The sequence below is a fragment of the Salmo salar genome, chromosome 09, assembly GCF_965601325.2.
Source record: "Salmo salar chromosome 09, fSalSal1, whole genome shotgun sequence".
Lineage (NCBI taxonomy): Eukaryota > Metazoa > Chordata > Actinopteri > Salmoniformes > Salmonidae > Salmo > Salmo salar.
Genome location: NC_138299.1, coordinates 131,588,079 through 131,602,466, shown reverse-complemented (window position 1 = coordinate 131,602,466; position 14,388 = coordinate 131,588,079). Strand labels below are relative to the sequence as shown.

At 43.4% G+C, this 14,388-nt stretch overlaps 2 protein-coding genes across 5 annotated transcripts in view; one reads left to right on the top strand and one right to left on the bottom strand.

Moving 5' to 3' along the window:
- LOC106612890 (uncharacterized) overlaps positions 1 to 5,019 on the top strand; it is an 18,665-nt gene extending 13,646 nt beyond the window's left edge. For both annotated transcript variants that reach the window (XM_045724519.2, XM_014214512.3), the window contains exon 4: positions 236 to 5,019. In XM_045724519.2, the coding sequence (XP_045580475.2) occupies positions 236 to 465 (230 nt within the window). In that variant the 3' untranslated portion in view covers positions 466 to 5,019. The remainder of the gene's footprint in view (positions 1 to 235) is intronic.
- Positions 4,963 to 14,388, bottom strand: LOC106612891 (uncharacterized). Of its 3 annotated transcripts, XM_014214513.3 has the most exons (5): positions 11,798 to 11,906; positions 9,516 to 9,648; positions 6,558 to 7,287; positions 6,040 to 6,289; positions 4,963 to 5,799 (listed from the first exon to the last, which is right to left on the bottom strand). In XM_014214513.3, exons 3-5 carry the CDS (start codon positions 7,253 to 7,255, stop codon positions 5,551 to 5,553), a joined length of 1,197 nt encoding a protein of 398 aa, XP_014069988.2. In that variant the 5' UTR covers positions 7,256 to 7,287; positions 9,516 to 9,648; positions 11,798 to 11,906; the 3' UTR covers positions 4,963 to 5,550. The 3 variants fall into 3 exon arrangements, with proteins under 3 accessions (XP_014069988.2, XP_082812421.1, XP_014069990.2); XM_082956295.1 differs by lacking the exons at positions 9,516 to 9,648; positions 11,798 to 11,906 and adding an exon at positions 14,253 to 14,388; XM_014214515.2 differs by lacking the exon at positions 9,516 to 9,648 and having other exon boundaries at positions 11,798 to 11,940.

Genomic DNA, 14,388 nt, shown 5'->3' with positions numbered 1-14,388 from the left:
TCCCAAATGGCACGCTCTGCTCTGTAGTACTAATTTTGACCAGGGCCCATATTCCCTATATAGTGAACTACTTTTGATCAGGACCGTAGTAGGGCTCTAGTTAAAAGTAATAGGGAACAGGGTGCTGTTTTGGATGCAGCTCGCTCATATTCTCATCACTATCTACAACCATCATTGCTAGTATAAAACAGAGGCTGTGTTTAATATAATGTCTCTCTTCTATTTTCTCTCTTAGATGAAGACGACTCGTGGGACCTGATCACCTGTTTCTGCCTGAAACCGTTCGCGGGTCGGCCCATGATAGAGTGTAGTGAGTGTGGTACCTGGGTGCACCTGTCCTGCGCTAAGATCCGCCGCACCCACGTTCCTGAAGTCTTCACCTGCCAGCCCTGCCGAGATGCCAAGACTAACATCAGACGCTCCAACCGGGCGCGGATCGCCTCCCGCAAACGCTTCAGCGACTAGAGAGCACCAGCTGATTCATTGGCTGCGTCCCAATTGGCGGCAGGTAGCCTAGCAGTTAAGAGCATTAGGCCAGTAACCAAAATGTTGCTGGTTCGAATCCCCAAGGTGGAAAAATCTGCTGTTCTACCCTTGAGCAAGGCATTTAATTCCCAACAACTGCTCCCCGGGCACTGATGATGTCATTAAGACAGCACTTCTCTGATTCAGAGGGGTTGGGTTAAATGCAGAAGGCACACTTCAGTTGAATACATTCAGTTGTGTAACTGACTAGGTATCCCCTTTCCTATTCCCTATATAGTGAACTACTTTTGACCAGAGCCCTATGTAGGGAATAGGGTGCCATTTGGGACGTTGACCACTAGTGAGCATCAAGTTCTTTGCTGGTCCATTCTGCCACTCTGCACAAACCACCTCCAGCCACCAGGGTTGTGTTCAGTAAGACGCACAGAACATGTCAATTATTGAACAAGTCCAGGTTGTCCTCCCTGTTTGTCCTTTTTCTTCCGTTTTGTGCCTAACGAACACGACCCGGGACACTGCCATCAGCAACCAAGCCATGAGTCTACGGTCGTGTTCCCCTGCTCAGACGTTGTATTCATCAACCAACGGTTGCGTTCCACATCAACTGTGTTGTCGGGCACCAGATTGTTATAACATATGGGGCCGGTTTCACAGACGAGGCTTAAGCTTAGTCCCAGACTAAAATGCCTGTTTGAGCTGTCTTAACTCAAAGCGACTTGCACAGACTTATCTTAAAATAGTCATAAATTGAGTTTGTTCTGGATAAAACAAAGCCGATTGCAAGAGGGAGGATTAGAGCTACTCTAGGACTACATTTAAGCTTAAATTAATCCTTCAAAGAGGCAGGTTTAACTTCTGCTTAGTGCTGTTTGTCATGGACCATGGACTATTTGGAATGTCTAAATGAAGACCAACATGCACTACAGAGGCCAGACAGACGATGAACTTGTGGATAGGAGTAATCCATTAAATTACTTAGATGAAATAGCTTTTTTAGACCGCTTTCGTATGTGCAAAGAAAATGCATTGGAGATAATATCTTTGCTTGAGCCTAGACTTTCCTCTCCATCTCAAAGAGGAAGGCCTTTACCCAATTCTCTCCAAGTTCTGATCACGTTGAGGTTTTTGGCATCTGGAATCTGTCATCATGAAACTAGTGATGTGTGGTGCCAGTGAAGAAACTGTGTAGAATAGTTCACAAAGTCTTCACATCAAGTTTCCTGATGCTGCTGGCCAAGCCAACTATGAAGTGCAATTCTATGAATATGGGCACTTCCCAGGAGTGATTGGCTGAATAGATGGATGTCATGTTCCCATCAAGTGTCCATCAACTCCTGATGCTGAGGAGTACAGGAACCGTAAGAACTGGTCTTCCATCAATGTAGAGTTTTCAAACATTGTTGCACGTTGGAAAGGTGCAACTCACAATTAAGGATTTTTCGCAACTCTTCATTGTGTGCTCAGTTTCCGAGAGGACAACATAGTGGACTACTACTTGGTAACAGTGGATATGGTCAGAGTAACTTTTTATTCACTCTAGACATAAATCCCACAACAGCTGAGCAGCAACGATACAACAGAGCTCATATCCGCATGAGAGGGATGGTCGAGCGTATGTATGGAGGATGTTAAAATCGATTCCAGTGTTTACACTTCGTTTCAAGCCAAGAAGATGCTGCAAGGTGATCATTGCTGTGCTGCACAACTACCTGAAGCAGCATTGCTGTCCTGATCCTCCAATGATCAAGCAGATGTGCCCATGGCTGAGGCAGGCAATGACCAATGAGGACTTGCACACAGAGTTGCTTTCACATTGCATCACTTCAACTAGATGAGATGCATTTAAATGTGGAATGTATTCATTGTGGCTTATTTTTGCTTTGATAATGTTTGTTCTGTACAAAATTCAAATAGTGTGCAGCAAAATTAAATGAGTGACTAAACCAAGGCTGGTTTAAAATGTAGTTTGTGGTAATTAAAATACACTCACTCATGAATATCCAAATGACAAAACATGTCTTTTTTTACATATATTGTTCACCATGGCTGGTAAATCACAATTGTCTCATTACTGTATCTTTTTTGGATCATACCTCTCCCTTCCAACTTCATATCCAATTCAACCTGTAGAATTCTCATTTTTATTTCATGTTCTTCCTTCAGATATTTCATTTTATGCTCATGAAATTCTCTGGCTAACTTTTCATGCATGGTCATCTTCTTTGTTCCCTGCTGAAAGGTGGTGGCAGCATCTTCTCTCAGGGATGTTATAGCAGATGTGGAGGGTTCACACTCACTGTGCACTGGCTCTTCCAACCTGTTCACATTCCTGTCCTCTAGAAAAATAACACGGTTGAAAGCACAAATAAACTCACATGGTTCTTAGAATGAAAGAAGATTAAAGATTGGTAAATATATTCCACGGTCTGTGTCAAAGGAAGTAACCAATTTATTTTATTTGCTATCTGTACCATTTGTGCTCAGTTCTTCATCTGGACTGTCCAAATGGTCATCTGGTATACCATCCAGAGGTTGGTCATCATCTGGTATACCATCCAGAGGTTGGTCATCATCTGGTATACCATCCAGAGGTTGGTCATCATCTGGTATACCATCCAGAGGTTGGTCATCATCTGGTATACCATCCAGAGGTTGGTCATCATCTGGTATACCATCCAGAGGTTGGTCATCATCTGGTATACCATCCAGAGTATGGTCATCATCTGGTATACCATCCAGAGGTTGCTGGTACTCTATTATTCCAGACAGCAAGTCCCTCAATTCATCAGTCTTGTCTTTTTTTTGGTGGTCCACCACCAGTAGTAAATCACTCTCTTCTGATCTCTGCATTCTAAAGCCAGTTTAAGGTTCTTCCACTGAGTTGATAAAGGCAGATATCATTCAATATAAGTGATGTCACAAAAATATATGAGAAATGTGAAATACTGATAATAATGAAGATATCTCACCTGCAGTTGTTGTAATCTTCTTGTGGTTACATTTTCATTTGCATTGAATTCACTGAAAATTGCAGCCCAACCACTCTTTTTATTTTGCTCAGTAGCAGTAGTATGGTTTTTACTTTCAATAACTGGATAGTGTGACAAAATTGGTTTTAGTAGCATTTTTTTCATACTCACTAAAGTTTATTGAACAAATAATTTTTGCCTCTGCCATTGTTTTTCTCAACATTCACACCAATAATGGTGTTTTCTATTCTATTCTGGGTTTTTATGAGCACCATTAGACCAACAGCATGTGCTCATACTTAACCTAATCAAGCTTAACCCAGGTGTTCTCATTTAGGCTTACTTACCTTACTCCAGGACTCTGACTTAGCCAAATTTAAGCTATGTTCATGAAAGCTACTTAAATGGCCTAGTTTAACTAGTACACATTAAGGCCTACTCCTGGCTTAATTTAAGCCCTGTCTGTGAAACCAGCCCATTATTTTTTTTTACCTTTATTTAACTAGGAACAAATTCTTATTTTCAATGACAGCCTAGGAACAGTGGGTTAACTGCCTTGTTCAGGGGCAGAATGACAGATTTGTACCTTGTCAGCTCGGGGATTCAAACTTGCAACCTTTCGGTTACTAGTACAACGCTCTAACCATTAGGCTACGCTGCCGCCCCAATGATGTCGCTAGCTGATACTTAAAATACCTATCCAGGCATTGTAAGATCCTATCACTGTCTCCAGAACTGTACAATGTCCATCCATTCACAGACAATCATGTCTTCTCGGGAAGGAATGAGGGGCTACAGGAGAGGGAATGGGGGGATGGAGTGAGGGCAGGGGTGAAAGATGCTGAACATAACTTCTTCTTACATGCTAATCTCATTTACCCCCACCTGTCCCTTCATCTCTCCATCCACCCTTACCTTCATCCATCCCTTTATCCCTTCATCTATCCATCCCTTTATCCCTTCAGGCTCCAGCCACCCTTCCCTTCATCCATCCCTTTATCCCTTCAGGCTCCCTCCACCCATCTCTTCATTGGTACATCACTGAACCTAAGGGCTTGCATTGGCTCATCTACACTAGTATGTTCAATTCACTACTTAGTGTTGTACTATGTAACGAATAGGGTGCCATTTGAGACACATGGACAGGTTTCTGAAGACTGCTTTCTCAAAAGAGGCATTTTCATTTGTCATTTAAGATGTAAAAGATTGTCATGCCAGCGACTTTGACTGTCAGTTGTAGAATTATACAGTGCCTAGTGGATGCCTGGCACTCTTCCAAACACGTTATGTACACAGTGCACATAGCATTAAGAACACCTTCCTAATATTGAGTTGCTGTTGAGCATGAAAAACCCAGCAGCGTTGCAGTTCTTGACACAAACCGGTGTACCTGGCGCCTACTGCCATACCCCATTCAAAGGCACTTAAATCTTTTGCAGGTGTTCATAATTTTTTGTACACTCTGTATATCAGATGGTAAACTTTTAGTAATATGTAAATAGTTCGCTTTTCTTAGAGTTGTTTATTATATGTGACACATGCAGTAATAAAGGTCAAGGACTAACTCGTTAGTCTCATTGTTATTCTGTTTACATAATTACATATTCTTTTCACAAGTACCTTGTACACAACATCAGTCACCAGACCAGATAATGTGGTTTGGTCTTGTTTTAATGGAGCAAAGCATCACGATCATTAAGCATGTCATCTTCTAGTGTCCATTTAAGCACCCGATCTCCAGCACAACTACTCTATGTTCCAGTCAGCTGCCACACTACTGATGATCATATAGGTTGATCTCTGCATGCATGAAATCAGCTCCAGGTATCTGAGATTACTTAAGGCAGGCATGGTTTATTTACATTCAAATATTTGACAGTAAAGTGATAGATTCAAATCTCCAAGCCTACCTGACAAAAGCAGAAGGTTCCTCCACCACTTATCTATGCAGTCTCCATTGCCCTTTACCACTTACACTACCCAGACCTTCACCACAGACACAACTACAGTTTGTCTCAGGACTTCCATATCTGACATCCTGAACCAGCTAGCCACCCCCTGTGTGTTCAGTGTCCAGACATGCCTGGACTGCTAGCTACTCCTCTGGCCTCATGGCTGGTACGTCCAGTCCGTTGTCTCTGACGTAGGGCAGGACAGCGTTGGTGTAGAACATCTCCAGCTTGACCAGCGTGTCATCCCAGAAGGTAGGGTCAAAGGTCACAGGGATGATGGCTGTTTCCTTCAGGGTGAACACCACTAGGTCAGCCTGGGTTAACCCTGTCACCGCCAGCTGGCACTGGATCTGGGTGTAGTAGGTGTGGTCTGGTTTCAGATGGTACCTCACCTGTAGAGAACAAAAGAAAAGAAGAATTGGGAGGCGCTGCTAGAATACACTAGTAGGTAGATCTTTATAGATTGAAGGTGCTCTTTGGTTAAGGGGTTAACTGGTCACAAGGGGGACCAAGGCAGGGTTCTCTTCATATAATTAAAATGCCTTTATTGTGATAGTATGTTCGAACAAAAAAAAACAATTTTGGCATAGCCTACGTCAGGGCGTACAATGATACAACATGTCCTAACCAACCTGTCCCACACCCTGGTCCTGTATCGTCAGGCAGAAGGCTGGGTCCTCTCTACAGGCCTGGGCTACAGTGTTCAGACGGTGCTTGTAGGGACACTTGACCTCCAGGCAGAGCAGCCGTTGGCCGGTCCTCTGGTCCTCTACAATGCCGTCAGGGCTGCCTGCTAGCCAGGGGCGCTTGGGGTCGATGAATAGGCCACACTCCTGCACCCTCACCGCCCGGCCCAGGGCCTTGCTCTTCAGGCTCTGATATCTGAAAAGAGATGAGATTGTAATTTATTACTCTCTGAAGGGAAATTAGTTTGTCATCCTTACAGCCATAGAAAACCCAGGTGGTTGGTGGACCTTAATTGGGAAGGACGGGCTTGTGGTAATGTCTGGAGTGGAATGGGTGGATTGATAAAATACATCAAACACATGGCTTTATGCCATTCCATTTGCTCCGTTCCAGCCATTATTATGAGCCGCCCTCCCCATTTAAAACAATCGCAGGACATTTATAGTAAATACATAAATGATACCTCCGCACGGCCTCGGCCTCCCGCTCAATGCCCCAGTTCATGGCGCGGGTTTTGACGTTGGTGCCACGGCCGGTGATGGAGGCCAGATAGGAAGCAGGCGGGGTCTGGCTCTGGCCAGTGACGAAGCGGCTGTGGGCGAGGCGGTGAGCGATGGACGCTGTAATGCGGTTCTGACGCCAGGCGAACCAGCTGGGGTTCTCCCTCTGGCCCCGGGTCTGGACCTCCACCGCCTCCACAACACCACCCTCCATCTTCTGACCTAACCCCAGGGGCATGGCTTCGGGCCTGGGGGGAGAGACCACGGAGCTCCCCCCAACCTGGTTGGTCCTGGGGGGAGAGATCAAAGGCTTACCCCTGACCTGGCTGCTCTTGACAGGGCTATGACTATGCTGATGGGCCTCAGGTTTCTTCTCTGGGATGTCAGGATGATATCTGACAGTAGGGATGTTCTTTTTGGCGTAACGTGCATCTGTGGTCTTTGCTCCTGCTCCCCTGGCCTGGCTGGCTGTGGCTCTGGTGGTCCCGGAGGCTGGGGTCTTCACAGTGGCTGACCACCCTGCTGAGTCCCCTGAGCCATCAGAGGGGGTTAGGATGGAACCTTTGTTGATATGAATCTGTGTTGGGGGGAAATTTGAGGCGGATGCAACCACTGAGCTGTCATGGTGAGAGCCGTCCTGGCTTGTCTTGGTGGGAGTCATTGTTCGGCGAGTTTCAACAAGTTAGAAGGATTCTGTAAATTATAAATAAAATAGAGCAGTAAGATACTTTTGCATATAAAAACATGATATGTCCTATTCCTAAAGTTGTGTGTGGACCTAAAATCCCACATACCCATGAGGACAAAGGCTATTTTAATCTTAGGGGTTAGGTTTAGGGTTACGATTAGGGTTAGAATTAGGGTTTGGTTAAGTTACAGGTTAGGGTAAAGGTTTAGGGAAAATAGGATTTTGAATGGGAATTCATTTTAGGTCCCTACGTGCTAGCAAGTGTGTTGGTGGTTTACGGTCTGTCTGTAACTAATGATACCCATTTAATCTCTTCTGCTAACTCTCTCTCTCTCTCTCTCCCTCCCTCCCTCTGAGTCTGTATGTGGTGATTGAGTAATCCATTTACAACGTAAAGAGCTTGTGAACCTGTACATCACCGAGGCCAAACTTCCTGCCATACCAGGTGGTGTCAGAGGCAGTCCCTAAAAATTGTCAAAGACTCCAGCCACCCTAGTCATAGACTTCTCTCTGCTACCGCACGGCAAGCGGTACCGGAGCGCCAAGTCTAGGTCCAAGAGGCTTCTGAAAGCCATAAGAGTCCCCCCCCCCTCCCCCCCTATGCTGCTGCTACTCTGTTATTATCTATGCATAGCCACTTTAATAACCCTACCTACATGTACATAATTATCTCAGTTACCTCGACACTAGTGCCTCCGCACATTGACACATTGAACCAGTACCCCCTGTATATAGCCCTGCTATTGTTATTTACTGCTGCTCCTTATTATTACTTTTTCTTACCTCTTACTTTTTTAGGTATTTTCTTAAAACTGCATTGTTGGTTAAGGGCTTGTAAGTATGCATTTCACTGTAAGGTGTTGTATTCGGCGCATGTGACTAATACAATTTGATCATCTTTTACAGTGCCCCTCCACTGCCCAATTCACAGATCAGTAAATATCCCATAGCAGGTGGTGTACAGTGGGGGTTAAACTAGGGCTATGTAGTGGGGAATGCATTCCCTGAACTGAACAGTTCTGCAGGTCAGGGATCAGGGTTCACATCACCGTCGGCACGTGAGGAGACTACTGGTAGGTTGTTTCCCAACTGGCACAGTACTCCCTTTATAGTGCACTACTTTTAATCAGGGCCTATAGGGCTCTGGCCAAAAGTAGTGCACTATAACATTATAGGGTGCCACTTGGGACACAAAGATTCATTTCTGAGGTTGAGGGGCTGACTTTCGAGTCCTGATGGCTCGGATCTAAACCGAAACAACCAAACATGCAACAAACCTACTTCTATGCAAGGTAGGTAATGGACATGAGACACTCACCCTATAGCAAGCTGGCCAGACATGAGGTATGCACAGAGGTACAGAGAGAGTCAATCTACATACTGAGTAACTCTGAGTTGAGAGAACATGGAAGTCACAACGGAGGTATTTAAACCCCCTATCGTGTGACTTCAACTGTTCTCAGAATAACAGTGTATTAGGAGGCCAACCCCAACAATTTGAGGCCAACCCCTCAAATTGCACCCTATTCCCAATAGAGGGCCTTGGTCAAAAGTAGTGCACTACATAGAGAATAGGGTGCCATTTGGAACTAACTTAGACACTGGGAGGATCTGCTCCATCCTGACAGAGAACAAGATTATGGGAGGGGTTTGAGAGAGTCTTTCTTGACATACTCCAAATGTCTTTGTTTGATCATTACGAGCCTCATTGACTTCAGCTTCTGTTCAACTGTCTGTTTGCTGCTCTAATGGTCTTCTGTTTTTGCTTAGCTCTTCCCCGACCACTAAACAGAACTTACTGGATAGTATCTCTGAAGTGTTGGAGAGAAGGGTGAGGGTTCAGAGTCAGACGTACAAACGAACCCTACTAAAAGCATGACCATAATCTAGAATTAAGACAGGGACTAATAGGGAGTAAGGACATTGATGGGTAGCAGGTTGCGAGTATAGTACAGACTAAGTAGTAGTAGACTTAGTTAATTTCCTGGGAGTGATCTTTCAGATGTCATCTGAAATGGCACCATATTCCCTTTATAACGCTGTACTTTTTGACTACAGCCCTTTGTAGGTAATAGGATGCCATTTTGGATGTAACCATACTCGATCCCTTCCCCCGGGCAGGCCTGTGTAGTTGTCCAGCCCAGGCAGGGGAGCCTGTGAGGCAAAATCATGTGTGGAGCTAGACTAATAATAACTTAGATTTTTATGGCAACGCACAGCTCCACACACTCACCGAGTAGTACAGAGGCTTAGGCCACGTTCACGTCATGGAGGAACGACTTGTCTACTTTGGAGGAACGACTTGGAGCGATCTTGATTATGGAACAGGTTGCAGCTGGTGGGGATCTGCTTTGACTTGAGCACACCTGTCTCCGGCCACACAATCAATCAATCAATCAATCACAGACAGACAGACAGACAGACAGACAGACAGACAGACAGACAGACAGACAGACAGACAGACAGACAGACAGACAGACAGACAGACAGACAGACAGACAGACAGACAGACAGACAGACAGACAGACAGACAGACAGAGTACTGGGGGAGTGGCGGCAGGTCAAGGAGACACAGGATGAGCAGTAGAGGGCATTGCAGGAGCAGATGTGACAGATGGTTCAACTTTGCAATTGATCCGTGGTTCACATGCGTGCCGAACCGTGGGGGGTTATCCGTACGGATCACGGATCAACTACGGTCCATTACACCGCTACCAAATATACACTGGAGTTGCTTACCAAGAAGACAGTGAATGTTTCTGAGTGGCCTGAGTTAGTTTTGACTTAACCCTTCTGCTGTGTTCCGGTCGACCTGGACCGATTTACAAGTTCTCTCTTAGTTCATTTAATCTGGTTGTCATAAGGTTCCATGACTTTGTCCACACAGGGCATCTGAACACACAAAATACATTTTGATGATGTGCATTACATTTTGGGTGTTTTATTTAACTTTTGTACACCTGTGGTGTTCCCGGTCCGGTCATTAGAAATGAATGGGTGAGACTACAATTAGTGTATAAAATTTAGTTCAGGCCCATACCCATTCATCAGATGGACTCACTTCCTCTCCCAGACCCCCACATGCATGTGTTTGAGCGCACACACACACACACACACACACACACACACACACACACACACACACACACACACACACACACACACACACACACACCACACACACACACACACACACACACACCACTCCCCTTCGTGGCTTCCATGTCAAACCCCACAGGAACCTTTCCCCAATAGAATCTTTCCCCCATGGGAACCACACCTGTTGGCATTCTCACAAACAATCACAACATTGTTTCAATAACAAATATAACTTTTCTTGCAGCTCTGGTATATAAAGCTTTTTTGGGGTCATGCTCACAATTCATTCTGTGGCAGCATAATGATCAAACAATATACTGTATGTGAGGCTCCGATCATATCTTTGATCATGACACTAGTGAGGAGGAAAGTCCTTGTTAAACTTTGACACAAAGCAGTCTGTGATAAATAGCACAATATGTTTCATCTGAGTATTTGTTATAGTCAAAATAATCCATAGATTTTTTTTCTTCTCAAAAACGAGTTGTATGAGCTCAGGTCAATGAGGCCTATAGGCCATAAATAGCAAATAGAAGTTCAAAACTTGCAATGTTCACAAGAACTTAAGTTGATAAAAAGATCTAACACAACATTAGGTAATAATATATGTATAATTATGGATTTATAAATCAGCTATAATGGGGCGGACCGGGAACACAGAATTAATTAACATGAAACGAAGCACAACAGGAGGGTTAAATCTACTTGAAAATCTATGGCAAGACCTGAAAATGGTTTACTAGCAATGATCAACAACCAATTTGACAGAGTTTGAATATTTTGGGGGGGAATAATGGCCAAATGTTGCCAAATCCAGGTGTGGAAAGCTCTTAGATTTACCCAGAAAGATTTAGCTGTAATCTCTGCCAAAGGTGCTTCTACAAAGTATTGACTCACGGGTATGATATTTCTCTATTTAATTTTCAATATAAAAATATATTTAATCAATTCTGAATTCAAGCTGTAACACAACTAAATGTGGAATAAATCAAAGGGTATGAATACTTTCTGAAGGAACGGTAGAACCCTCTGTGGAAAGGGTTTTACATAGAACCCAAGAGTTCTACCTGGAACAAAAAAATGTATTCAAAGGGTTCTCCTATGGGGACAGCCGAATAACCTTTAGGTTCTAGATAGTACCCTTTTTCTAAGAGCATAAGAGTCGAGGAACAGAAACTATACACACTTTACATTCTGTTCCTTTTTCGACAGCCAGGTGAGCTAAATGGTCTTGATTTATCTGGAGTGGTGTGATAGAATAATCCCAGCTAACTGTGTGTTTAAAAGGTGTGTTGGCAGTTTCAAACTAATAGTTTTAGATAGGTCTGCTGTATTCTATGTCATCATTGCCCTACTCTACTTTTCTACTAAATTACTGGGCAGAATAGTATTCCACAAAATAAAATTGTTGCTTACCCGATGAAGTTCTGTCTAGTCGAGAGTTGTGTATGAAAGTAAAACTGGTTCAAAGGCGGAATTAAAGATCTACTGCATGAGTCACTCTCTCATGACCAACACGTCAGATTCATCCTATTGGCTTGCTGCTGCTCTGTGTGTGGTGTGTGTGTGTGTGTGTGTGTGTGTGTGTGTGTGTGTGTGTGTCGGGCATGTCCTGAACATGTCTAGTGTCAGAGTCGCGTTAAAAACAACTCGGAGCTCGGAACTTTAAGTGCTCCGACTGGGAAAAATCTTTTGAATTGTCTTTTAACTCGGAATTCAAAGTCGGAAACTCGGGCATCTTTCTAGAGCTCCGACTTTCCGAAGTAATGATTTGACCTCGTCCCCCCCCCCCCCCCCCGTCCCCCCCGAGTTCCTAGCTGTCTTGAAAGCACCAAGTGAGACAAAATACATAGTCCTATGTAAATCTGTATTAGGCTATACATCTTTATTACACAATAATAACCATATTACTGCATCTCTTAACCATCTTATGAATAACAGGATAAAAAAAAAAATATTAATGTTCCTGAATAAATTATTTTAAAAATAAGTTTTTCAGTGCTGCCAACTTTTGAAGAAAGCTTGGATTGAGATTTGCTGTGTGAATTTCATTGCCCCTTGGCACAATCCCTAGATGGAGGGTCCTCCCCAAGGAAGATTTTAATGTTTTAAAGCCAATTTCCTGCAAATCTATGTATTTTGAAGCCTATGACCATAGTGTACTATTAGGTGTATTCCGGATGCTTTGAACATTAAATGAGCACTCAAAATTATGCTAATAGTTTTTTCACATATTTTTTAGGTGGTTTGACACATTATTCAGACTGTAATGAAATGAGACAGGCAAATGCTAGAAACAGTGGGAAGGTCGGAAGCAGGGAATTATCCCTTTTCTCAGGTGGAAAGTATGTATGCGACACATACCTGGGAGTGTTACTACTACACCAAGGCTCTGTACAGGAACTGTAAATATTAATGGTTGATGGCAGTGTCTGCTTGTCCATAGACTGCTTTCAAGGTAAGGACACAAACATGTTATACTTTGTCATTGGGTAAACTCTCTTTAAAATAGGAGTGAAAGAAAATCCTGCTTGCTCTCCAGGAGGGTTGGCCACCCCAGATCTATGTATCCCAAGTGCTGGGTGTTTGAAAATGTTATTGCTATAACAATTAATTTCTCAAGATCACACAATCTTCAAGAAAAGTCTAATGAATATCAATATTCAGGTGGTTTATGTCTACTAGTTGAACATCCTTACCATCATCTTACTCTACATAGACAAAATAGTTATGAGTCCTACCATCTCTGTCTAGTATGTGCACAATACTAAAATATCAACAATTATATTGATACCTGGAGCATTTAATATCCCATGCTTATTTGTATGATTTATTCAAAACTGTCCATAAATGGCTGCAAAAATGCATAGCCTCATATAATTACTTTTCAAAGACATGAGTAGGCATCAGATTTCAAATATGAGATTACTCTGGCAAAATTGGGAAGAAGTGGAATACTAAAATAATTGTGGGGAATAACAGTAGGGTTCTTGCTGAGAATCACAGTAATTACTCTATATTTTATCCCATTAAGAATTAGAATTGTTCCACTGATCAGATTAAATAAAGTAAATAGCTAATAAAATCTACTGAATCAAATATTGCATAAATGTGCCCCTACACTCTACCCAAATTGTTTTATATGTATTGTACCCCATCTAGAATCAAATTTACACTTTTGGGTTCACAATCTGTTTGAAAAAATTATTTTCATAGTTATGTAACAGTCAGTGTAGGTTCCGTCCCTCTCTTCGCCCCAACCTGGGCTCGTTGTCACAGCATAAATGCCAATCACCAAACGAGGGGACTAATGATGGTGTGGATTACATCGATTTTAGTACATGCTGTCAAAAGGCTGCATTCTGCAATATGGACGGGAGTAACCGCAACCGAATTGTGTTGACAACATTGTACATAAAACAACGCTACCGTACTGCTCTTTTTACAGTTTTATAAACTCCGTGAAGAACGATCTCCATTCAGCTCCACTCTAATCCTGAGGGGCGTTTCTTTAAAACGCGCATCCGAGCCCCTTGATCCTTTACATAAACAAGAACAATCATATGCTTAAACCTGCCGCGGTTCACAGTGCTGTGGCAACACAATGATAGAGATTCCTGATCGTGATGTTAAATTGCAGGCGCAGATGCTCCGATTTCAAACGACTTGGAGCACAGTTGAAAAGTTAACGCGCGGACTACACACAGACTAATAAATGCAGTATTTTTAAATGCGTGAGATATAAAACGTGTGCCGTGAGAGCGCGAAAAGAGGGTCAAATGCGTGTCTCACCGCCAATGCTTGGGAGTTGGCAGCTCTGTTTTTTTAAGGCTCCGTTCCAAACACGTAAGACACACCCTCCTCCACTTACCCTCACCCTTGGGGGAATCCCAGCGGCCATCTTTGCCGTCGTTGGTCCAAACAATTACCCAAGCAAGGGAAGTTGGCAAGTAAGCCCCTCAGCCCTCGTTTGTGATCGAGTGTAAAATTCTGTTCACTCTGGGGTC

Coding starts and splice junctions, on each gene's coding strand:
- LOC106612891 (XM_082956295.1), bottom strand. CDS start 7,255: ATGACTCCCACCAAGACAAGCCAGGACGGCTCTCACCATGACAGCTCA. Junction 6,290..6,557: donor GAGGCCGAGGCCGTGCGGAG/GTATCATTTATG, acceptor ATCTCTTTTCAG/ATATCAGAGCCTGAAGAGCA. Junction 5,800..6,039: donor AGGACCAGGGTGTGGGACAG/GTTGGTTAGGAC, acceptor TGTTCTCTACAG/GTGAGGTACCATCTGAAACC.